Source organism: Erinaceus europaeus, chromosome 2 (assembly GCF_950295315.1).
Source record: "Erinaceus europaeus chromosome 2, mEriEur2.1, whole genome shotgun sequence".
NCBI lineage: Eukaryota > Metazoa > Chordata > Mammalia > Eulipotyphla > Erinaceidae > Erinaceus > Erinaceus europaeus.
The window spans coordinates 183,865,284-183,891,499 of NC_080163.1; the positions used below are offsets into that span (position 1 = coordinate 183,865,284).

The 26,216-nt window shown below is 47.5% G+C and overlaps 1 protein-coding gene and 1 long non-coding RNA gene across 11 annotated transcripts in view; one reads left to right on the forward strand and one right to left on the reverse strand.

Annotated features, from left to right (window-relative positions):
• The window catches only part of LOC132536800 (uncharacterized), a 60,925-nt gene that overhangs the window by 21,047 nt on the left and 13,662 nt on the right, over positions 1–26,216 (forward strand). The window lies entirely within an intron of this gene.
• On the reverse strand, positions 7,595–26,075 carry DMKN (dermokine). 10 transcript variants are annotated; one of them, XM_060185752.1, is made up of 19 exons: positions 25,535–26,075; positions 25,173–25,370; positions 24,989–25,048; positions 24,559–24,609; positions 24,187–24,405; positions 23,204–23,269; positions 22,957–23,007; positions 20,391–20,432; positions 19,719–19,772; positions 18,453–18,503; positions 18,261–18,308; positions 16,699–16,746; positions 13,868–13,924; positions 13,505–13,552; positions 12,195–12,242; positions 11,365–11,406; positions 10,747–10,830; positions 9,343–9,385; positions 7,595–8,234 (listed from the first exon to the last, which is right to left on the reverse strand). In XM_060185752.1, the coding sequence occupies exons 1-17, from the start codon at positions 25,901–25,903 to the stop codon at positions 10,777–10,779; spliced, it is 1,506 nt and encodes a 501-aa protein (XP_060041735.1). In that variant the 5' UTR covers positions 25,904–26,075; the 3' UTR covers positions 7,595–8,234; positions 9,343–9,385; positions 10,747–10,776. The 10 variants fall into 10 exon arrangements, with proteins under 10 accessions (XP_060041735.1, XP_060041733.1, XP_060041732.1 ...); XM_060185750.1 differs by having other exon boundaries at positions 10,763–10,830; positions 23,204–23,272; XM_060185749.1 differs by having other exon boundaries at positions 23,204–23,272.

Here is a 26,216-nt window from a genome sequence, read left to right on the forward strand (position 1 = left end):
GTTATGTGGAAAAATGAGAGATGTTATACATGTACAAACTTGTATTTACTGTCAACTGTAAAGCATTAATTCCCCAATAAAGAAATTTAAAAAAAAAGAAACAGAAGGGTGAATATGGGATGATCTCATTCACAGGCAGAAGTTGAAAAACAAGACCAGAAGAGAAAACACTAAGCAGAACCTGGACTGGAGTTGGTGTATGGCACCAAAGTAAAAGACTCTCGGGTGGGTGGGGGGGGAGTACAGGTCCTGGAAAAGGATGACAGAGGATCTAGTGGGAGTTGTATTGTTATGTGGAAAACTGAGAAATGTTATGCATGTATAAACTATTGTATTTACTGGCAACTGTAAAACATTAATCCCCCAATAAAGGAAAAAAATGTTTTAAAAAAATAGGCTTGTAGGGGTGAAGTGTGAAGATACCTAAAATTCAGTAAACTAAAAGGAAGAAATGCCCACCAAGTTGCAGATGCTAACATGACGCCAACCTGACTTCCCTTGGCAGATAACCTCATCAATGTGTCCTGGAACCCCACCTCCCCAGAACCCTGCCCCACTAGGGAAAGAGAAAATAAATAAATAAATTTATTAATTAATTAGAACAATTAATGGGATATAAGAGCTACCATATTTGTAAGTTTATAATTTACATTCCATACAACTTATTATAAGCCTTTGGAAAGGTTTGTCTATTAAATTATCCTGTGGTTTTTAAATGGAAAGGTCTAATGTATTAAATTTACAAGTATAGCTTGAAAGTTTTAAGGGAATTTTAATTAACTTATAAAAACTCTCCTGGAAAGAAATTGTTAAAAGCTTGTAGACAAGGCTAGCATAACCACGAGTTGCTAAAAACCACTAGGCAGCTGTGCTCACTCTGGCTGCACACACTGGGACTATACACTAAGACATGTATTGGATTGGCAGAAAACTGAGGACATTTTTGCATAGAAAATACATCAGGGTGGGGAGTCCGGCGGTAGCGCAGCGGGTTAAGCACATGTGGTGCAAAGTTCAAGGACCGGCGGAAGGATCCGGGTTGGAGCCCCTGGGTTTGACACCCCGCCCCCCGCTCCCCACCTGCAAGGGAGTCACTTCACAGGCGGTGAAGCAGGTCTGCAGGTGTCTTTCTTTACCCCTACTCTGTCTTCCACTCCTCTCTCCATTTCTCTCTGTCCTATCCAACAATGACGACATCAATAATAACTACAACAATAAAACAACAAAGACAACAAAAGGGAATAAATAAATAAATATAAAAAAATTTTAAAAAGAAAATACATCAGGGTGGCAGGCAGTGGTGCACCTGGTTAAGCATACACATTACCACTCACAAGGACCCAGGTTTGAGGCCCTGCTCTCCACCTGCAGGGGAGACACTTCATGAGCAATGAAGCAGGTCTGCAGGTGTCTCTCTATTTCCCTGTCTCCCCCTCCTCTCTCAATTTCTCCCTTCCCTATCTAGTATTTAAAATCCTTATCTGTTAAAGAAAGAAAAATGGCTGCTGGGAGCAGTATATTTCATAGTGCAAGCACCAAGCCCCAGCAATAACCCTGGTGCCAATAAATAAATATTAAAGAAAAATACATCATGACTTTTCCAACAACCCATAAATAATTTGCTTCTAAATCCTCTTAGAGTAAAGGACAGATATGATTTTTTTAAATATCCAAATAGTAGAGCCTTTATTTCCTAACAGCAGGAGCATTCCGCTACATAATCACAAAACCCCATCAATATCAGGAAATTAACAGACTAACACCCATAGACCTTACTTTAAAGTCACATTTGGTGGTTCATTGGACCAAAGCAAAAGACTCTGGAGTAGGAGGGAGAAGGAAGGGAGAGAGGGTTGCTAGGTTTCCAGGGTCTGATGATCCAACAGAACCCAAGTTGAGGGAGAGTGTCTTGCAGACACCTATGGTGGGGAGATGAGAGATTGTACCTATGTGACAACTATAACATATGAAGAATCAATTCCAGAAGCCAGAACTCCCACTTTCTGCACCCCATAAGAAATTTTGATCTGTACTTCCAGAGGGGGGAAATGTAAGGGGAAGATTAACAGAGGGCTCTGAACTCCAATTCCATCAAGATCCGAAGAGAGAAGAGGAAAAAAAACTAAGGACCTTCAGAAGTAGTTACAGGTGTAGGTGTGACTTAGAAAAGCAGAGAAGGAGGGGCTGGGTGGTGGCGCACCTGGCTGAGCACACATGTTACAATGTGCAAGCACCAAGTTCAAGCCTCAGGTCGCCATCTGCAGGGGTAAATCAGGGCTGCAGGTGTCTCTATTTCTCTTTCCCTCTCTATCTCCCCTTCCCTCTCAATTTCTGGCTGTCTCTATCCAATTAACAAATAAACCTAAAAAGAAAAAAGGAAGGAAGGAAGGAAGGAAGGAAGGAAGGAAGGAAGGAAGGAAGGAAGGAAGAAAAGAAGGCAAGGGCAGGGTAGATAGCATAATGGTTATGCAAAGAGACTCTCATGCCTAAGGCTCCAAAGGTCCAGGTTCAGTCTCCCATACCACCATAAACCAGAACTGAGCAGTGCTCATGTTTATAAAAAAAAAAAAAAAAAAAATATATATATATATATATATATATATACATACATATATATGCAGAACCAGATGGAAAAATGGGCAAAGATGTATAAATACAGATAGTTATATCAATAACAGTGAGCATATGTCTGTGACCTTGGGAGAAGTACTGAAGTTTCCAATGGAGGGAATAGGGACACAGAACTCTACTGGTGGGAATGGTGTGGATTTATACCCCTGTTATCACATAATTTTTAAATCAATATTAAATCACTAATAAAATAAAATTTTAAAAAGCTATAACAAAGCCATCAAACCCCTCCAACAAAGGAAAAATAATAATAATACAAAAGAAATTCACATCTGGTGACAGGGACAGTGAATTATATATACACATGTTACACAAGTATAGGTGTCAAACTATACTCTTAAACTCTTACAGTTTTTATGTACCAACATCAATAATAACAAGATAAAATAAATAACTAATAAATTCACCCTTGTGGCCCAGAGATAGTTCATTGATAAGGGATGTGCCTTACTATTCACTTGTCTCACTAATAAAAAGATAAAAAAAAATTTAAAAACCTGTATGGTCCAGGAGGTGGTACAGAGGATAAAGCATTAGACTCTCAAGCACGAGATCCTGAGTTCAATCCCTTGGCATCACATGTACCAGAGTGATATCTGGTTCTTTCTTGCTCTCCTACCTCAAAATACAACCTCAAAAAAAAAAAAAAAGCCTTAATGGGAGTCAGGCCACAGCCAGTTAAGCGAACGTGGCACAAAGCCCAAGGACCGGTGTGAGGATCCCAGTTCGAGCCCCCGGCTGCCCACCTGCAGGGGAGTCGCTTCACAGGCGGTGAAGCAGGTCAGCAGGTGTCTATCTTTCTCTCTCCCTCTCTGTCTTCCCCTCCTCTCTCCATTTCTCTCTGTCCTATCCAATAATGATGACATCAATAAGAACAACAATAATAAATACAACAATGAAACAGCAAGGGCAACAAAAGGGAATATAAAGAAATTTTAAAAAGAATAAAAAACTTGAAAAAAGAGTTTTTAAAAAATAAACAAAAAAAAAAGCCTTAAGTGATTTTATCCAATTTTTTAATAGGATAGGACAGAGAGAAATTGAGAGGGAAGGAGGAGATAGAGAGGGAAAGAGACAGACACCTGTAGCCCTGTTTCACTGTTCGTGAAGCTTCCCCCCCTGAAGGTGGGGACCGGGGGCTTGAACCTGGGTTCCAAGTTTTAAACCCCAGTACCACATGTAAGTACCATTGGAAACAGGATACTGTGGAGATATGTATGTATATGTATATATGTATATGAATAAAGAATGAAAATCAGTTCTCCGGCAGTGAAATTCAAGAGCATGGATGTAAAGCTGCAAAATAAATAAAAATGTTTGATATATGAAATGTGATGCTAGAAAATAAAATAAATGACCACTTATTATTTTTCTTTCTTTTTATAAGGAAAGATTTTTTTTCTTTTTTTTTTTTATTTAAGAAAGGATTAATTAACAAAACCATAGGGTAGGAGGGGTACAACTCCACACAATTCCCACCGCCCAATCTCCATATCCCACCCCCTCCCCCGATAGCTTTCCCATTCTCTATCCCTCTGGGAGCATGGACCCAGGGTCGTTGAGGGTTGCAGAAGGTAGAAGGTCTGGCTTCTGTAATTGCTTCCCCGCTGAACATGGGCGTTGACTGGTCGGTCCATACTCCCAGTCTGCCTCTCTCTTTCCCTAGTAGGGTGGGGCTCTGGGGAAGCTGAGCTATAAGGAAAGATTTTAAAAGATTGTATTTTATTTATTTATTTTATAAGAACACCAAAGATTCATTCATTTTCTAAAAATCTTTATTTATTTATTATTTACTAGATACAGAGAGAAATTGAGAAGGGAGAGAGATAGAGAGGAAGAGAGACAGAGAGACACTCGCAGCCCTGCTTCACCACTCCTGAAGCTTTCTCCCTGCGGATGGGAACTAGGGGGTGGAACCTGAGCCTTTGTGCACTGTAATGTGTGCACTTAACCCAGTGCACCACTCCTGGCCCCTCACATATTATTTTTCTCCCATTAGCTTGTTTATGATTTCCTATTAGCTTGTTTGATGCTGTCATCAAACCTTCGAGGAGGATCTGACTTAGCCTGCAGTGTTCATATATGGACATTAAGGTTCAGGAGTGCAGCCACCCTGTTCAAACAGACTGCACAAAGAATCCAGTTCACTCGATATCCAAAACCAGCCTATGTAGGGAGTTATCCCAGGAATTGCACTCAGCTCGGGAGATTAAAAAATGAATTCCTGGAAGAATCCATATGCCATTTGGACTAATAGCAGTTCCAAGATGCAGCCTGGGAGGTGGCATAGTGGCTAGAACATTAGGCCTGAGAACACAAACTTCTGAGTTTTATCCCTGGCATTGCACATGCCAGGTTGATGCTCTGGTCCTCATTCTCATATTAGTAACTAAATAAAAAATATGCAAAAAATACCAGGGGCCAGGCGGTGGCACAGCAGGTTAAGCGCACATGGCACAAAGAGCAAGGACCAGGGAAGCAATTACAGAAGCCAAACCTTCCACCTTCTGCATCCCACAATGACCTTGGGTCCATACTCCCAGAGGGTTAAAGAATAGGAAAGCCATCAGGGGAGGGGATGGGATATGGAGTTCTGGTGGTGGGAATGTGGAGTTGTACCCCTCTTATCCTATGGTTTTGTCAATGTTTCCTTTTTATAAATAAAATAAATTTAATAAATTTAAAAAGAGCAAGGACTGGCTTAAAAGGATCCCAGTTCAAGCCCCTGGCTGGCTTCCCACCTGCAGGGTATGAGTCTCACCTCCCGGGACTGCCACCATCCCCCACACACATACCTGCTAACCCTCAAGATAGTTCCCTCCTTCTGGGCCTTTCTTGACAGGTCTCTCTCCCCCAATCTTGCTGGCAATTGAATGGGTAAAGTCATTTTCTTATAGTTGGAGAAACTGAAGCAAAGTGAGGTCAGCTAGCTACTTCTGGTCAGGTCTACCCCGATGTCTTGGCCTTTTTTTGTTTGTTTGTTTACTTCCTGTTTTTTTCTTTTCCTTCTACTTCCTCTTCCTCTTCTTATCCTCCTTCTCCTCCTCCTTCTTCTTCTCCTTCTCCTTCTTCTACTGCTACCTTTTCTACTACCTCTTCTGCTCCTGCTCCTGTTCCTCCTTCTTGTTCTTTTCTTACCAGAACAACTCAGCTCTGGCTTATTGAGGTCCCAGGGACTGAACCTGGAACTTCACCGCCTCAGGCATGGAAGTCTTTTGTATAACCCACTCTGCTATCTCCCTGGTCTCCATTTTTTTTTTTTTTTTGATGCATTCGTTTATTTGTGAGACAGAAAGAGACAAAACCAGAGCATCACTCTGGTACATGCAAGACTTGGGATTGACCATGTTTGAGAGCCCAACACTTTGTGCACTATGCCACCTCCAGGACCACTTGGCCCTTATAGTTTTTATATGGAAGCGACTCAGAGCCTCAAACACGCATGATACACTCAGCTCCAGCTTTTGTTCTTTCTATATTTTTTGAGAGGGAGAAATACCGAAGCAGCAGCCACCCTCCATGGAGTTCCCTCAGTACTGTCCTGGGTGTTCTCAGGTGGTGCAGGGTCTCTCACTTGTGCTCTACCCACTGCACCATCTCCCGTGCCCTCTCCGCAACCCCCGTTTTTATACCACTGTCAGGAAGAAAGCAAATTACATGTCCCTGAACACCTCCTCAGCCCAGCGCCTCACAACATATTTGTAGCAGCACACTGCAACTAGATATTTGATGATTTCGAACTTGAGGTATATTTAATACCTAACCCAACACCTGGAGGCCTCTGTGCCCAGTAAAGTTATTTGCAGACTTCTCAAAAAAAAAAGTCACTGTGCAAAATCATCCAGAATTAGGTTGATTCCAATACAGATGTGGAGAGTCAGTAATTTGCTGAGGCAGTGGAAACTTAGGTTTAGATTTGGATATTTGAAGGTTTTATTGCTGTTTCCTGGATCCAAACGCCATTTACCCATGTACTACTGTTTGTCCTGCTTCCTGCTGAATCAACTCCTTTGTAACCTGGACTTTTTGATGTATTGTAAGATTTGCTATAAGAGGGGTTCTGGCCCTTACGGAGTCACTCCACTCTTTCTTCCCCCTCCTATAGGGGTGAACACTCAGTGGAGACATCTTCAAGGCTGTTGTATCATACAATTATAATGCTTTTGCCAGGCTGACAGTTCAGGTGGGCCAGTAAAAAAAAAAACCCAGGCTTAAGACATTTGCAAGTGGGGACTGAGTGGTAGCACATCTGGTTGAGCACACATTATAATGAACAAAGACCCAAGTTCGAGTCTCCAGTCTCCACCTGCAGGGGGAAAGCTTTGTGAATGCTGAAGCAGTATTGCAGGTGACTCTCTCCCTCTCTATCACCCCCTCCCCACTCAATTTTTTGGCTGTCTCTGGCCAAAAAATAAATAGAGATAATACCAAGACATTTACAAGTGCAAAAGCTCACTGTCACCTGGCAAATGAATAAGAGACCATCAACTAAGACAGAAAGAAATCTGTCCCTGAAGCCAATGTGACTACTGACACATTTTCCCTCCTTTCCCACAGACCCAGCTCTCATGGAAATGTATATAAGCATCCCATCCCTGCTAGGAGGGAGGCAGGCTAGCTCTCTGCTGACCAGCCTCCTGCTGTTTCACCTGTGAGCAGATGGTTCCTTTTCACTGTCTACCCTTCTCTTGATGACTATCTCTTAACTTGTTGGTTCCAGTAAACTCTGTAAGACCTTTGCTTTTGCCTTACTCTCTTTCCCAGATCCCCTGTGTATCACCAGCCATAAGAAGGCAAGTTATGTCTCCAAGGGTCTCAGTCGGACACCTAGCTTATGTCGCTCTGGGTGATCTTTTGCGTTCATGGGTTGAGGGAGTGAGTAGCTAACTGGGGCCATTCCCCAGTTTCCTCCCGTGGGATTTCTAGTCTGACTCCTACATGGAAGAATCACAGGAGTGTCACGTGGTCTTCCAAGCTTTATAGTCCCTTCAGAGGAAGGGAGGGACCATCAGGGGATGTGCTTCAGCCTGTGTTCTTCCTGTGCTCACCATAAGCTTCCACCTGCATTGTCCGGCTTGTTGCAGTCAGGTAGGGAGGGAGTGCTGGGGAAGGATATGCAGACACATAAACGCACTGGTGCCTCTGGCATCTTCTTCCAGCTTCCCGCAGGATGAGGGGCAGGGGTGCTGCTTTCCCTAAGCTGCCCTCCAACACATGAATCACCTGCCCAGCAGGTGGACAACACAACCATATTAAAAGACAAACTTGGAGCAATTCCTAGAGGAAAAAGACTCGTGCTTTTATTTTTCACAGACATCAGAAGCAGGAGCTGCCTCCCCAAGGAACTATCACCAGGACTTCATGTCACAACACAGAGGGAATGCAAAAAGCTGGGGGTGAGGGGTGTGGGGGCTTGCCTGGTGAGGCTGATGGTCGTGAGACCCTGCAGTGGGGTGGCGAGAAGCGAGGGACAGACAGATCAGGTCTCAACCTAGAGAAAACAGGTGCTGGTTCCCAGAGCAGATGGGACACAGGCAAGGAACAGAGCCAGCTCCTTGATGACTGATATTTTTCAGGGTTCTGCCAGAATCAGAAAGACTTGTCTAGAAGAAAACAAAAGGACAGTCAGTGGAATGTAGTCACTGCCCCCCCCAAATCTGCTGATAACAGATCCAGCTTCCACAATACTCTCTCATGGACTACCTTTTTCACCTATGGCCCCCTCCTTTTTACTCAGGCTAGGGTTTATTTATTTATTTATGTATTTATTTTTAATATTTATTTATTTATTTATTCTCTTTTGCTGCCCTTGTTTTATTGTTGTAGTTATTATTGTTGTTGATGTCATCATTGTTGGATAGGACAGAGAGAAATGGAGAGAGGAGGGGAAGACAGAGAGGGGGAGAGAAAGACAGACACCTGCAGACCTGCTTCACCGCTTGTGAAGTGACTCCCCGGCAGGTGGGGAAGCCGGTGGCACGAACCGGGATCCTTATGCCAGTCCTTGTGCTTTGTGCCACCAGTGCTTAACCCACTGTGCTACCACCCAACTCCCCTCAGGCTAGGGCTTTTACAGCTCTAGGCTGAGTGTATCCGATAGAAAGGCAGAGGTCGAAAAGCAAAAGGCAAAAGACAGAGGGAAAGCAGAAAAGACACTGAAGCTGTCTCTGGGCAGGCATATGGCAAAGTGCCTTCCCAGGTGAGCTATGCTCTGGACCCTTTCTGCTGTAAAACAAGCATCACCTGCTGCCAAGTTCATGTTACCCCTGTCCCATGGGTGACACCCTTCCTCCTGCCTCTGGACACCGGAAAGCCTCCCTCTTCTCCAGCCCCCCCAGAATAAGGCTGATCCCTTTCTGTCTCTGGCTGCTCCTGCCTCTCCCACCTCTGGCAGGCCTGCATTCAGACTCCACAGAGGAGACCCCACTCTGGAGTCTCCTCCTTTTTAAAATTGATTTATTTAATTTTTATTTGTGATTAATAGTAGGTTGCAAGATTGTAATATTACAGTGTATAGTTCCAGATGAATTTATTTTATTTCTTTCTCAAATGAGAGAGGGAGAGCAGCCTTCTGGCCCATTTGATGCCAGGGATTCACTTGAGGCCTCATGCCTGCAAGTCCTGAGCTCTACCACTGTGCCACTTCCTGGCATCCTCCTCCAGCACCCCCCAGGAAGAAGAGAACCACCCAGAGACCTTGGGCTCACCTACCAGAACTTCACCCACTGCATTAGGTCAGGTTGTGTCTGGAAGCCTGTGGGATAAGGAGGAAGCCTAAGGGCCAGGGAGATGCCACCCCCACCCCAATAATGTGCCTGCTTTGCCCTGCCTGTCACCCAAGTTCCAGCCAGGCCCCCCACTGCACTGGGGAAAGCTCCAGAGTATGGTGTCTTTCTCCTCCCAGTCTTCCTCTGTTTCTCCCCCCTCTGTCTCTGTTTCCCTCTTTCTTTCTTTTTTTTTCTGTAAATAAAAGTTTATTAGCACATAGTCCCACCCATTTGTTTATTGAGGTTTTAAAAATTGTTTTATTTATAAAAAAGGAAACATTGACTAAACCAGAGGATAAGAGGGGTACAACTCCACACAATTCTTACCACCAGAACTCTGTATCCCATCCCCTCCCCTGATAGTTTTCCTATTCTTTAACCCTCTGGGAGTATGGGAGTATGGAGCCAAGGTCATTGTGGCTTTGTATACTAACTCTCTTTTCAACCACCAGGTTCCAGATGCTAGCATGATGTCGACCAAACTTCCCTGGACAGACAACCCCACCAATGTGTCCTGGAGCTCCACTTCCCCAGAGCCTTTCCCCACTAGGGAAAGAGAGAGACAGGCTGAGAGTATGGATTGACCTGTCAACGCTCATGTTCAGCGGGGAAGCAACTACAGAAGCCAGACCTTCCACCTTCTGTTTCTCTCTTTCTATCTGAAAGGGACAGGCTGGAGCAGTGAAGCCCCAGTGACCAAAAAAAAAAAAAAAGAAAGAAAGAAAGAAAAAGTGCCCCAGTGAGTGTGGCACTGTCCCCTGTCCCCTGTCCCCTGTCCCCACAACCAGGGGGCTCAGAACCCTTCTCTAGAGGACTGGGTTTTCTCTCTTGCCCCCTCCCCAGAATTTACCAAGGAAGGAAATGTGACGCCCCCCTGTAGAGAAGACTCAGTAAAAGCCAGTGACAGTGGGCTTCAGGCTGTCTCCTGCCATGGTCCCAGGGCTCAGGAGGGGCTGGTGGTGGAGACAAGCTCAGGTCAGCAATGTTTTAAAGGCCCTTTGTTTGGACTGTGGACATTTGGTAGCAGTCACTCTTTTAATATTTTTAATATTTTATTTATTTTAATGAGAAAGAGAGAGAGAGGAGAGCACCACTCTACTCTTGCTAATAGTGGTACTGGGGATTGAACCTGGGAGCTCAGGTACTCAGGCACAAGAATCTTTTGCAGAACCATTATACTGTCTCTCCTGCCCCGGGACTGTGAACTTTTGGGACCTACAGCAACCTCCTGATCCAAAACACACTTTCCTCAGGATGGTTTTAACTGTGTTCCCTGGGAACCCAGGGGACCAGGAAGAGGGAGGGTGGTCTCCCTGGACCCCAGCTTACTGGAAAATTGGGTACCCACAGGTGTCATTGCCTACACTGTCATCTCCTCTCAGTCAGCAGTCTTGATGGGAGTCCTCTCCCCAACGGCAGGGGCGTCATTGTTCTGAGACATGGAGGGAAATACATGCTTATTAGTGTTGCTTTGACTAGCTCCAGCCCCAAGAGCCTATAGCCCATTCAATCACTAAACCAAGCCAAAGGCTGGTGTTGTCTTTGCCTTTGTGACATGAAACCTTTCTTGTCCCACCAATCAAGAGCTGCTTCTGGGCTGACTGTCCCCAGGAGATGCTGCACCCTACCCCACCCCCAAAATACTGTAAGGTTTGCAGAACAAGACAGTAAAAAAAAAAAAAAAAAAAGGCTGGCCACTTGCATTGCCCTGTGTCCTGTGTCTATCTGGGGTCCATACTGTCCTTGCCAAAGCCCCAGTGACTATTTATTTATTTATTTATTTATTTATTTTTGTGTGGATGTGAAGGGCATTGCACCCCAATCTTCACTTGCAATTCTCAGGTAGCCTGAATCTCTTTCCAAGTCACCAGGATTTGACCTCAGCTAAGCAACTAGAGGGCCCCAGTGTTGAAAATGCAACCCTCCCCACACACAAACAGAGGGAGACCCCAGTTGGAAGGCTTACCTTAGTGGGCATCTTGGCTGGGTGCTGGTTGTAGTCATAACTCTGTGGAGGGAGGTAGGGAGTTAACAGGGGGAAGACAGCAGTTGGTGGGGTTAGCATGGGGGCAAGAGAGACGCAGGAAAGCCCTGTGCTCTGGAAGAAAGAGTGTGCTCTGGCAGGATCTCTCTCAAAGCCCCTGCCTTCTCCTTTCTTTGTGTCTCCTGTGTCTTCTTCCTTTCTTTTTTCCAGAGCACTTCTCATCTCTGACTTATGGTGGGACTGGGGATTAAATCTGGGACCTCAAAGCCTCAGGCATAAGATCTATTTGCATCACCAGATGCTATCTCCTTCCCCCACCCTCCTGTGTGTTTTCCTTTATAGAAGCTCCTTCAGGACCAGAAAGAGACCTCAATCTATTACAACAGCAATTTGTAGGTCTGGGGCCCCAGAGGCCACAAGTTCGATCTCTGGTACCACCTTATGCCGAAGCTGAGCAATGCTTTGATCTCTGTTTCAGTTTGTTTCTCCTTTATCATCTCCTCTCTCTCTCTCTCTCTCTCTCTCTCATATCTCTCTCTCTTTTTTTCTTTCTTTCTCTATCACCACTAAGTTATGAATCAATGAATCAGAAAGAAGGAAGGAAGGGAGGGAGGGAGGGAGGGAGGAAGGAAGGACATTAAGAAGAAATGAGAGAAGAGAGGAGGGAAGGGTAGAGGAGTAGAGAGGGTGGGAGGGAATGGAAGAGGAAAGGAAGATGGGGGCAGAATATGGAAAATTTCCAGTTGGCTAGACCCAGAGATAGGACAGAAGGAACTGTACCCCAAGGGCAGTCTGGAGCCAGGAGGCCTCACCTCATCATTGCCACTTGCCCTCCTATGGGCCAAAGATGCCTTGGTTCCCTAAAAGAAAGAGCAGGAGTGAGAGTGTCTCCCCCAGGCCCAGCCAGGTTGTTGGGGCTCCAGCCCCAGCTGTCTGAACTCTGACCTCCTTTGGAGCAGCAGTAACCCCACCAACCACCACCCTTCTCACCACCACACTCCACCCCTCTCAGTGGATGGATGGCCCATGCGAGCGCTGCCTACAGAGCAGGCAGTGAGGAAATCCATCTATCTATCTGGGGCACACAATTTCCACACAGTGTGGGTGATGGGGAGCCAGGACAGAGCCCAGGGCTTGGCAGCACCGGCCCCACCCACGGCCTTACAGCCCTAGGGCGCTGGCAGTCTGGCCTGGTCTGGAATGACACACGGGTTTCCCTCTGCCCACGCCAAGCCCTGCTCCCCCTTAGGCCCTGAATGTCAGTTCATGAATGCTCTTTCCTATGGGTACTTGGAAGGGTGGGCTGACAGCTTTGATATCTAGCTTCTCTCTGTGGAATCAAGGTCAAAGCCTCGTGTGTGTGTGTGTGTGTGTGTGTGTGCGCGCGTGTGTGTATGAGACACAACAGTCTGACAGGGGGGCTTGAACTCAGCTTTTGTGCAGCCCCACCCCACCCAGCCCCTCGGGCCCATGTAGGCAAACGCTTTAGTACCCCAAAATCCTGATCCCCTATGGTCACACAAAGTCACAATGTGGTCTTCTGTGCAGCCTCCCAGAAGAAGCCTTTCAGAAGAAGCCAGATACACAGGCTTTCCATACCTGCCTACATTTGACCATGAGCTGCCCCCTCCCTCCCCCATATAGCCTGTCTTTCTGTCTCCCTTCTGATTCCCTGCCCCCCCTTTTCCAGCAGCCTGAGAGCTATCCCCAGCTCCAGGTCCCTACCTCATCCCTAACATGTGGCCCCACACACTCACCCTACAGCACCCACCCAGCTGTGACTATCCCCCAGTCAGGCTGTGCCTCACAGGGCCAGCAGCAGACAGAGGACAGTGGCCAGCTTTGTGTCACTGTGCTTATAAAGGCCCTGTCCCTGGGCCACTGGCTTTTATCCTAGGGAGCCCCCCACCCCCACCCACACCTATTCCTTCAGTGACTCGAAGCTTCTCTCTCCCACCCTGCCCCCACATGTGTAAGAGCTAAGAGAGGAGAAAGAGGGAGATACCATCTCTCTGCAAGAAGGGGCAGGGATGGGAGACACACTCTGCTATCACAGCCCAGAGCCCCCTCTCCCCAGAGCTGAACTTCCTGGACCTGAAACCAGAGTTCCCACAGCCCTTACCTCAGTAATGGCTTTCCAGTTCAGGAAAGGAGTGTTGTGTTTGAAATCCTGGAGGAAGAAGGAGAAATTAAGTGGGTCACTGGAAGATGGCATGGGAGGAAGGTGAGGGGCTAAAAGGTTTCCATGTCATGTGCAGGCATGCTGGGGGTGGAGTCAGAACATAAGGTGCCTGAGTCGGAGTTGGTCTTGGTGATAAAGTGTAGGTGTCATGATGCCATCACACAAAGGACAGGAAGTAAAGTAGGTGGCACTGGATTCTCAAACACCAGGTCCCAAGTTCAATTCCTGGCACCACTAGAGGCATGCTGGGGTACAGGATGGTAGGAACCCCCTCAGTTCCTCAAGAAAGGAGACCTCTCCTACCTCCCAGAGACGGCTGAAGTACAGGCGGGCTCGAGTGCCAACAGAGGAGGGTTGGCTCTGTGGGTGAAAATGGGGAGCTGATTAGCAGGGAACCTGAGCTTTACTTCCAAAGCCTCTGCCTACACCACCCCTCAACCAAGTCTCCTTGGTCTGAACATGTGCTGGCTGAGTTTGAGGAAACCGCGTTTGGAAGAAAGACCGCGTTTGAGGAAGAAAGACTGGATCTCAGAGCCTTTACCTGACTCCCAGCCCCACCAGCATGCACACAGAGTCCCAGCCCCATCATTGGCAGAACACCATACCAGAAAAATCTCAGGACTGGGACCAGCCCCCAGGGCTGCCTACCTTCTCAGCTGCCCAACTACTTTATGCCCAACTCTCTAAGCTATGAGGCTGAAGTCATCCTTCCACACATAACCTGGGCATGTAAAAAAAAAAAGGGCAAAGACCAGGTTGTAGGACAGCTGAGGTTTACTTCAAGGGCTAGAGGTAAAACTAGCAGTGAGCTTATGGTGTGTTAATGAAGAGTAGTGGGCAGCTCAGGAGGCATTATGGTGCAGTGGCTAAGGCATTGAACTCTCAAGCATGTGGTCCCAAGTTCGGTCCCTAACATCACATGTGCCAGAGTGATGCTCTGGTTCTCTCTCACTCTCATATATATAATTTAAAAGGAGGAGGAGACCATCCACCTGGTAGCTCCTCGTCTGAAGGTCTGGGGTGATGAAATTACCTCTGGTCCTGGGAAAATAAATCATTTCTAAAAGGACCCTCCAGGAACTGGGATTCCCAGCATACAGAACTCAGGCAAGGATTAAACAAACCAAATCTACTTATGAAATCTTCAGGAACCTGTGTCCCCAGGGCTGTTATCTGGTCAAACTCAGGATCCTCAGATCCTGCTTGGTGTGGAAGCCCTCTGTTGGGTCAGTATCTTTACATATAGGCCCTCCTGTCCTCCCTTCTCCTTCCCTACCAAGTCCTCAGCCCCCTCACCCTCTGCTGAAACAAGAGATGTGGGTGACATCTCTGCCTGTCTCTGTCCTAGTCCTCTCCCCGCAGATCACTTTCCCCTCCAGGAATTCACCCAAATAGTACCCACCTAACCATGGGGTCTCAATTTACTGCCCCCTAGAAGTCTGTTCTGGCCCTCTGGGGAGTGTCTGTTGAAGCCCTAATTTTCCCCTGGGGACCTGGTCTCCCTGAGGATTATCTATGGCACAGGAACGGCCCCAGCTGTTTGAAACTCCGAGGCAATTGGGAAACTCTGTGTCTCCCATCTTTCACCTCCATGTACCCAAAAAGGCAGGTTTTCACTTTCCTGCAGTTGAGACTGTCTCTTTGCCTCTCCACCAACTGTGATCCAATGTCCCCCACAAAGTGCACAAGTTTTCAGGAGAAGGACTTCTGGTCTTTATTTTTCAAGGTCAGAACCCTGGCTGGTCATAAGGCTAGAATGACAGTAAGGGACAGTGGGGGTTGGCATTCAGGGACAGCTGTTAATAGTCCCATGGGGCCAAATTCTCAAGAAAAAATCAGAAATCTCAAAATGGGATTTTTGTGAAGCCTGGTTTTGTTGCCATTGGGTCTTTGTGCCTGCCAGATTCTACTGCTACTGCTAGTGGAGGTTTTTTGTGGGGGGTGGGAGGAGGGGATTGTTCAGGTAACAGATGAAAGAGAGGGAGAGAGAGAGAAAGGAGGACACCACAGCATTGCTTTACTGATGATGAAGCTTCCCTTTTGCACAGCACTCCCAAGTGGTAGCTTGAGGGCTCAAACTTAGGTCCTTGTGCCCGATAAAGCATTCACTCTATTGGGGAACCATCTCTAGACCCCCATCATTCTCAGTTTAAAAAAATTTTTTATTGTTTTTATTTATTTCCTTTTATTGCCCTTGTTTTATTGTTGTAGTTATTAATGTTGTCATTGTTGGACAGAGAGAAATGGAGAGAGGAGGGGAAGACAGAGAGGGGGAGAGAAAGACAGACACCTGCAGGCCTGCTTCACTGCCTGTGAAGCAACTCCTGCAGGTGGGGAGCCGGGGGCTTGAACTGATACCCTTACTGGTCCCAGTACTTTGAGCCATGTACACTTAACCCACTGCACTACTACCCAACTCCCCGTTCTTGGTTTTTAAATGTCGACCACTATCTCAGGTTGTACACAGGGGAACGGGTCACATGGAGTAAAGGTGTGGGCCACCAGAACCAACTTCTGCCTTTGGGAGTCTTGTTTGTGTGCTTTTCGCCCCTCCACTTCCTGCCCCACCCTCTGCTCTGGAGGCACTCCTGTCATTCTGGCGCCATATCTGCCTGGCCAGAATGGTCTCCAACAAGAGGAAGAGGTGGAGGGGGAGGAAGGAGAAAGGGCTCCTGGGGCCCCACTATCTCCAGGGGTTATGTGTGATGGTAATACCCACGAGGTACTCCAGGAGGGGTCACTTTCTTTCTTCCCCTTCCTACTCCTACCAATCCTCACACAGATTTTGACTCCCCTGCCTCTGTGCCCTCTGTGGTCTCCTGGCTCCTTCTTTTAACTTTCTAGGTCTCGAAGAGGAACCTGAGCCTTAATCCCCAGGACCACCATATGCCAAAGCGGAGCAGTGCTCTGGTAAAAGTAAGTAAAAAGATAAAACAGGGGGCAGGTAGTAGCGCACCTGGTTGAGTGCACATGTTGCAATGTGCAAGGACCCAGGTTCAAGCCCCCAGTCCCCATCTAACTCTATCCAATAAGTAAAGATAATTTTAAATAAATAAATAAAAAGATTAAATGCATAGGGCCGTGTACTATTTTAGTGATCATTGCTTCCCTGGATCAACCATCATCAGCCTTACCTTGCTGATGGCATCCCAGTTAATGATATCCAGCTTGGACCTGAGATTCTTCAGAAGAGAGGAGGGAAAAAAACAAGAGGATGATCAGGCTTAGGGAGAGGTAGTGTAGTGGTTATGGAAAAATGTTTTTCATGCCCGAGGAACCAAAATTCCCAAGCTCAATCTTCAGCAACATCATAAGCTGGACCTTAGAGTTGGTCAAGCAGAAAAAATATATGTCAAGCTGAGCCTTAATCAAGTTAGTTCAGGGCTTTGGGACAGGGGAGAGCAATCCTAATGGCTGTTCTAGAAAGAGAACTACACTCCAGATTTGAGCCCCGCATCACTTGAGAACACCACAGACAGCACCTAGGAGAGCTCCGTAGATAGTGGAATCGGGCTGTGCTGTCTCTCCTCTTTGTCTGTCTCTCTGATTTCTCTTCTCTCTCTCTTCTTCTCCCTCCACTCACCTACTCTCCCTTAGAATTTCCTTTTAAAGGGTGTGGGGTCAAAGGAACCCTCCTGCATTGCTGGTGGGAATGTCAATTGGTCCAACCTCTGTGGAGAACAGTCTGGAGAACTCTCACAGGGCTAGAAATGGACCTACCCTATGACCCTGCAATTCCCCTCCTGGGGATATATCCTAAGGAACCCAACACACCCATCCAAAAAGATCTGTGTACATATATGTTCTTGGCAGCACAATTTGTAATCGCCAAAACCTGGAAGCAACCCAGGTGTCCAACAACAGATGAGTGGCTGAGCAAGTTGTGGTATATATACACAATGGAATACTACTCAGCTGTAAAAAATGGTGACTTCACCGTTTTCAGCCGATCTTGGATGGACCTTGAAAAAATCATGTTGAGTGAAATAAGTCAGAAACTGAAGGATGAATATGGGATGATCTCACTCTCAGGCCGAAGTTGAAAAACAAGATCAGAAGAGAAAACACAATTAGAACCTGAAATGGACCCAAGTAAAAGACTCTGGGGTGGGTGGGTGGATGGGGAGCATACAGGTCCATGAAAGATGATAAATGACATAGTGGAGGTTGTATTGTTAAATAGGAAACTGGGGAATGTTATGCATGTACAAACTATTGTATTTACTGTTGAGTGTAAAACATTAATTCCCCAATAAAGAAATAAATTTAAAAAATTAAAAAAAAAAAAAGAATTTCCTTTTAAATGGGAATGTCAGCCTTGGAGAAGGCCACTTATCAGTGGTAACTGCTACATAATTTTTAAAAAGAAAAGAAGAAACAAAGAGCTAGAGTGGGACGAGAGAGAGAGAGAGAGAGAGAACTTCAGGACTGGCAACACAGTTCACACCAATACTGAACCTACTTTGCCGTGTACACAATCCAGGCTCCAATTTGACACTCATCACACTAGGGGAAGTTTCAGTGCAGTAATGGTGTCTTTTCCTCTCTCTGTCTGTCTCCCTATCTCTGTCTCTGTCTAAACTGTGACACTGGCAAAAGTTAGTTAATTCATTAAAATAAGAGTTCCACCTGTGGGGCCAAGGACTAGAGCTTCAGCCTTTAAAACAAAGGAGCAGAGCCATCATGCAGAACTCACCTTCCAGAAATCGTCAAAGTGGAAGATTCCAGGCGATGTCTGATACCTCTAAGGAACCAAAGAGAAATGGAGTAAAAACTCACTCTACAAGTGGGAGGCTGAGGCAGGAGATATAGGTGTCAGGAAGGGAAGTGGGGGCAGGGTGCTGGATGCCAGAGTCCCAGACTGAGGTCCAGGGATGCCTCTACTCACCATAGAATTGAATCCATTGGCATATTCATTCCCTCCGTTGTACCCTTGGCCCTGGGGGAGGAGAAGGGTGGAGTTCAAGACTCATGAATCTAACTATTCATGTCACCTCTCAGCTGTACCCCACCCACTCATCTCTGCCTACTCCAGCTCTGCATATCTCTGTAAAACTATGTACTCTGGAGACATCAAGATAACTCTTCTGGGAAGACACCTATTGTGCAATGCATGCAACCCAGGTTCGAACCCCCAGTATGCTGCATGTGAGTACCATGGCGCTAGGGAAACCTGGGTGCTATGATCTATCTGTGTCCCTATCTATCTGAAAAAGTCAGCAACAACTTATATATATAATTTATGTATGTGTGTATTTATTTATTATTATTATTTATTATTGAGAAAGGAAAGGGAGGTAGAGATGGCGAAAGACACCTGCAGCACTGTTTCACTACTCATGAAACTTCCCCCCTGCAGGTGGGAACTGGGAGCTTGAACCCAGGTCCATGTGCATAGTAACATGTGTACTCAACCAGGTACACCATCTCCTGACCCCAACTATTTTCTAATGTCTCCTTAGGGCCTGGAAGAAAGCTCAGCCTGTTAGAACACCACGGTGCATGCCTGAGGCTCTAGAGGCCATAAGTACAGAACCCAATGCCATCTGTGCCAAAGCTGAGCACTACCCTGCTGTCTTTATTCTATTCCTTTCTCACTCTTCCATAAAGAAGTTAATCTTTCGTTAAAAAATTAAGTAAATATGGGACAGGGCAAAGGTTTTCCCAGTAGATCATACATCTGACCCTGTGTAAGAGCCTGAGTTCAAGTCCCTGGCCACCAATTGGGAGCATCATACAAAAGAAACAGTGCTACTGTTTCTCCTTCCCTCCCTCTCTTTCTCTCTTCTTCTCAACCTCTATCTAAAGAATCTACTAGGAGTAATAGAACTGTGCAGAGAGAAAAACAAATGAGTTAATGAATATGTCTCTTTGACTATCCTCCCATTGTTTGTGTCCCTGTCTCCACTCACAAAGGGAATATGGCTCAGATCCTGTTCCTTATTAGAAGGAAAGAGAAAGTGGATGGATGGAAGGGGAGGGTGGCAAGAATCACAGAACCCCTCTTTACTGATGTCCTAGTCACTACCTGCCCCCGACTCATAGAGGCTAGCTAGAAGGAGCTGGCTATCCCTGTTTCTTTTCCCAGGCCCCCAACATTCTCCCCCCTATACTACAACAGGAGTCCCCTTCCCCCAAACCCAGGTCTGCTTACCTGGTAACTGCCTTGGGTGCGTGCAAGGATACGGTTGGCCTGTGTGCTGATTTCCTGAATGGGGTGGGGGGGAGCATAGAGAAGAGTCTTCAGGGACTCAGGCTGGATGGGAGTGAGACCACATGAAAACAGAGCGTAGTCAAGGGACTCCTGAGTCAGGCCTGTGACCTGAACATGATGGAGGGCTTCCCAGGGGAGACCCTTCTCTCTGGCTTCCTACACCTTCCCTGGAAAATCTTGTCTCAACCTCTGTGGGGCATATTGTGGCCCATTTACTATGCTTCTTGCCAATATAACCATCTTTGTGTCTCTTGGCACCTATAAACTACCTGTAATTCAGCAAGAAGAGGGTTTGCCACCCCTTGGTTGGAACTAGGCTGTTGAACTGAGTTGACTCAGACTGCAACACTCAGCCTGGGCCGGCATGCTGCTGGGGAGAAGTGGGAACTGGGGAAGGGAAAAATGTAATCTCCTGAGTCCAAGGCAGGCAGGCTCCTCTTGAGTCCTCCTTTCATTGCTATTGAGGAACCCCAGCCCCAACAGCAGCTCCTAGTCCCCAGAGCTAAAGCAAAGAACAGGCTGAGATGCACAACTGTCAGCATTTCTCCTAGGGACCTGCCCCCAGCTTGTTTAGTGCTGACTATGCCCTAACACTCAAGGGTATTTTCTTACCCGGATGTCACCAGAGCCACCTCCTTGTGCCCCTCTGTAGGCCTGAGGGATGAGACCGTGAATCAGATTCCTTGACTGCATCCTACATCCAACCCTGCAAGTGTGTGTGAATTCCTTGGCTATGAGTTTTCTAAAACCTCTAGTGGGATTCCCTTTTGAATTTGGTCATACCATCTCAAAGTTCACTTAGAAGACTAAGTGTTCTGGGGGGTATGAGATGAAGCACCTGATTGCACACAAGTTACAGTGCACAAAAACCCATTGGTTACAAGGCACAAGAACCCAGGGTTCATGTCCCTGGCCCCCACTTGCAAGGGGAGAAGCTTTAGGAGTGGTAGAGCAGTGCTGCAGGTGTCTCTCCCTCCCTCTGTGTCTCTATCTTTCTGTCTCACCCTCTATCAAAATAAAATGTTTAGTGGTCCGGGAGGTGGTGTAATGGATAAAGCACTGGATTCTTAAGCAAGAGGTCACTAGTTCAGTCCCCAGCAGCACACGTACCAGAGTGATATCTGGTTCTTTCTCTCTCTCCTCCTATCTTTCTCATTAATAAATAAATAAAATCTTATAAAAATAATAAATAAATAAAATGTTTTTAAAAAACTGGTCACCACAGTGAAGTTGTGCAGGCACTGAGCCCCAGCAGTAACTCTGATGGAAAAAAATAAAAATAAAATCCAGATGAACTAACAAGTTAGGTTGAATAAAATAGCAATTGTAGAAGTATCAATAGTGCAAGAGGAAAATACAGACTTATTTTTAAGAGCAGAAACCATAGAAGAGAAAAAGACTGATTTATTTGACTGCATATTTAAGACTTTGGTATATATAAAATCAGACAGAGTGGGCCAGGTGGTGGCGCTCCTGGTTGAGCAAACTTATCACAGCGCACAAGGTCCCAGGTTCGAGCCTCTGGTCCCCTCCTGCAGGGAGGAAGCTTCACAAGCGGTAAAGCAGGGCCATAGGTGTCTCTCTGTCTCTCTCCCTCTCTACCTCTGCCTCCTTTCTCAATTTCTGACTGTCTCTATCCAATAAATAAAGATTTTTAAAAAAACAGACAGAGTTATAAACTGGGGGAAATTTTTTTTTAATCCCAGAGCACTGCTCAGCTCTGGCTTATAGTGGTGTCAGGCATTGAACCTGGGACCTCAAAACTGCTCCCTGGCCATGGGAGAGATTTCTTAAAACCTGTCTGCCTTGGGTGGAGGAGATAGCAAAGCGGTTATGCAAAGAGACTCTCATGCCTGACACTCTGAGGTTTAAACCCCTACACTACTCAGAGCTGAGCAGTGCCCTGGTTTAAAAAATAATCAGTCTGCCTTGGGGTAGGGAGATGGCTTACCCAGTACAAGGACCTGGGTTCAAGCCCCTGGCCACTACATGAGAAGCTGCATGTGTGAGTGTGGAGCAGTGTGTCTCTCCTTTCTATTTATCACCTTTTAGGAAGGAATGGAGGTAGGGAAGGAGGGAAGAAGAAAGAAGGGGAAGGAGTAAAGAGTGAAGAGACAAGAAAAAGGGTCCACCAGGAGCAGAATAATCATGCAGGCATGTAGCCCAGTGTCACCATGGTATTGAGGAGAAAAAAAAAAGAAAAAAAAAACCCTAACACTCAAAACACTCTTTAGAGCTCCTTCTCCGGGTGGTGGGTGGCACTGTTTGGCCACTGTCTGCTTCTCCCTCCTCCTACTCTGCCCGCACACACCCACAATGTCAGCTTCCCTGGGGCTGGTTAGAAACCAGAATCCCTGCCTGCCTGGTAACCTCTGACTCAGAGCCTGCTTTTACACAAGTACTCCAAGCTATTTCAGGGGACATTAGGGGAGCACTCCCTATGTCTGCCCTGCATGTGCTGACAGGGGTGGGGGAATGGAAGGGGGACACTACATTTCCAGAATAATGAGAAAGAAATGCAAGCTGTCTAAACTCCCTCAAAGAGTCACTGAATTCTCTTTTGCAACTATCTTGTTGTTTGCTTTTCTTGTTTTGTCTTAGTTTTCTTTTTTGTTTTGTTTTCTTCTGATGCTTCTTCTTCTTAGATAAAGAAAGGCAGAGAGAGAGAGAGACCACAGTACTGAAGCTTCCTTTAAGGCAATGGGGGTTGGGCTCAAACCTGTGTCGTGTACATGGCAAAACACCACACTAGTCAACTGAGTTATTATTTCACCAGCTTTGTTTGTTATGGAGTCCCAGGTCTGCAAGATTTCTCCCTCTCAGCTGCTTTTTTTTCCCATTCAGACAGAGAGACAAAGAAAGAGATAGAGATGGCAGAGATACCACAGCACTGAAGCTTCTTCTGTTACCATAGCTCCCTCCCCGTGTGGTGCCAAGGCTCGAGGCTGGACCATACATATGGCAATGCAGGCACCCTACTCACTGAGCTATCTGTCCAGCCCAGAAACTTAAAGAAACTTAAAGGGCTGGTCTTCACACAGTTCTCCACACGCACACCTGTGTGTGACTTATTGCAACAGGATTTACAGCTAATTCTTTGGAGCTAGGAATTCTAGGCATGTGCTGTGGTTGGGAGGGATAGCCGTAGCTGTTGTGTCCCCACAGGGCTGGCTCTCACCTGACCCGCTGACCCTGAAGATACACGGACTTCATTCCCAGAGTTTTCACACTGTGGAAGAGGGGGGGATATTGCAACATAACAGCCAGAAGCTAGCCCGTGTGTGTCCCTGTGAACCCAGCAGCCTTCTCAGCCCCGATGACACCTCCCCTGCCATCTGTCACCCAAGGGGCCTCAGTGCCTCTTATTTCCCTCCCCACAACTGGAAGGAGAGATCTATGCAGGAGTGTGTACCCTGGACACTCACCCCTGGGGTGTTTCTTCCGTTGCTTCCACCACCACTACTGCCAGAGGAAGAGCCAGTGTTGGAGACCTGCTGGAAAACAAGAGTACACGCAGGGTCCTAAAGGGCCTGGGGAAGATCCCAAAACATCCCTGGAGATACTAGGAGCTGTACCTCCACATTCCCGTCTCCAAGCAGACCCTCATCTTTAGCCAGCTGGTCACTAAGGGTAGTTTTTTGGGGGCACAGGAAGACCCAGATAGGCCAGGTGTATTTGGAAACACACCCCCTACACACACACACACACACACACACACACACACACACACATTGTGTGCCAGGGTGAGAAACTTCTGGAACCTAGTTGCACTGAAGCCATGACCTTGGCTCTGGCGGCGGGGGGGGGGGGGTTGCCCAACCCTCTCCTGCCTCACTTCACCCCTCATCCTCTCTTAAATATGGAAAGGAGAAGGCACCCCCCTCCCCAGAATTCTTAGCTGATAACCTACATAGTTGCTTTGATCAAAAATTGTAGAATTTTGTAAGGTGGTAATGAATGAAGGGAGGAGCAGGCAGTACAAGAAGCATTAAATTAAAGCAGCCTGGGTCACTGAGCACCCTCCTCTTGCCTGACACCTTCTAATCCCCAAGGAAGCCAGGTGTACCCACTTCACCCCTAGGTCCCATCTTAGTCAGGGTGCCAACTGTGGACCCTCCTGGCCCCTCTCACAGAATTTGTTCCAGTTTTCTGCACCTCAGCTCTTTAAATACCCTAAATGTTTTGTCCCAGTTTTCTGAGAGCTCCCCCAGACCAGTGTCATGTCTTTCTGTGCCCCCCCTTCCCCTTACTACCCCAAATTGCAGTCGGATTTTCCCAGGAAAGGGAGCCCTAAATGATAGATGCCAGTGATGCCACCTGCCCTGCCTGGTACTAGCAGCTATGGTGACAACCCCAGGAATGGTGGCATCTCAGCCCCATCTGTGACATCAATAAAGGAGCAACTCACCCCGCTGGAGCCAGAACTGCTGCCACTATAGCCGTTGTTGTTACTGTAACTGTCACTGTAACCACTGGTGCCACCATAACCGCTATTGCCATTATAACCGTTGTTGCTTCCATAACCGTTGTTGCCACCATAACTGCTGCTGCCTCCATTGCTATTGCTGCCTCCACTACCACTGCTGCCGCTACCACTGCCATTACTGCCACCATTGCTGCTGCTTCCCTAAGGGCCGGGACAAGGTCAGAGTGAGAATTAAAAGGGAGAACACAAGATGGCTTCCCTCCCTTGTCCTTGCAGATTCCCACCCAGTCCAAGGAGGGCAGAGCCTCTGCTTCCTCCCTGTGCCCCAGGCCTCAGGCTGCTCTGTCCTCATACCCCAGAGTTTCCAGAGCTTCCATCTGAACCAGACGGAGGAGAGTTGATGCACTGTGGAGGGAAGGGGACATATGAGTGTCGGAACCATTGCCACAGGCCTGACTTTCCTACTTCTATTACTTTTATTTAATAAATTAATTAATTTAATAAAACCAGTGCATTGCTCAGTTCTGGCTTATGGTGCTGCTGGGGGCTGAACCTGGGACCACTGGGGTGTCAAGCATGAAAATCTGTTGCACTATCCTTAGTGTTCTCTCCCCGGCCCCCATGGTGTGACTTTCTATCCTTGACACATCCTTGACAGAAGAATGAGATGGACAGGGGGATGTGTTTACATGGTGAAGTCTTGGCTGTGGCAAGTCAGGGTGAGGGTGTTAGGGTGGAGAGAGAAAACCCACACATCCTCCTCTTCCCCAACTCTTCCTCTTACCTCATTATTAGGGTTGCCACTGCCTCTCACGGAGTCGTACCCAGGCTGAGCCACAGCTCCCTGCAGGAGAAGGGTGAGATTGAGAGTGTGAGATCCAGAGGGTGAGGGAGGTGTGGGAAATAGAGCTTGGAGGGAAGGAGGGGAGGAGAGAGGGAGGTGGTGGGCATCAGGGCAGTCACCTTACCTGAGCATTGGTCCCCATGTTGAATGGCCCTACTCCGTTGCCTCCTTGACTCCAGGAGCCTCCCTGAGAGCTGCCACCCAAGCTGCCATCAGAGCCTGGGGGTGGTTCCTGGCTCCAGGGAGTCCCTGACCCCCAAGGGTGGCCTTGGCCTTGCCATCCACTGATGCCACCCTGAAAGCCATGGCCGCCAGATGATCCCTGCAAGGACAGAGTTCTGCTGGGCATGGGAGGCAGCAAGGCAACAGGAGAGGGGGGACAGGAAGGGGGGCAAAGAAAGAGATAAGGCCATAAATGGCCACAAGGAGGAGACTCATTCACTCAACCCTCTCTCCCTACACCCAACTTCCTAGCCACTCACTCACCCAGGTGCCACTGTTGCTGCCAGGTGCCCCCTGCCAGGAGCCAGGGACATTGCTGCCAGGTGCCCCCTGCCAGGCGCCATGGACGGCATCCATTCCTTGCCGAATGACGGTCTCAGCCTGTCTGCCAGCCTCACCCCCAGTGTTCCCAAGAGAATGGACTGCTTCCCCAACCCCTCGGTAGATGGCCTCTCCCACTCCGGGGTCCATGGCCCCCCTCACTCCAGAGCTGGCTGCCTCTCCAGCCCCTTGGCCAACAGCCTCCCCAGCTGCCACTCCAGCACCCTGCCCTCCAGTCAGCAGTGGCCCAGCCTCCCCACAGCCCAGACACAGGGCTAGCAGGAGGCAGGCCAGGGACCCCTGTAACTTCATCCCTGCTAGCTCCTTCCCTCCTCTCTCTCTCTCTCTCTCTCTTTCTCTCTCCTCTGAGTCTCTACTTCCCACCCAAGTGCTCTTCTCTTTGCCCTTTCTCCTCCTCTGCACCCTCTTCCCTTCTCGCCTTCTTTCTGCTGCCTCTTCACTCCTCTAGCCTCCCCAGCCTCCCCAGAGGCCTCCACCCTACCTCCACTCCTTATACTGTACCTGGGGATGGTGACAGGGCTGGGCAGCCCAGAGTCCCTCCCCCCAGTGACTCAGGACCATCCAACCCGCCCCCCAGATAGGGTAATAGACTGTAATTGTGAGT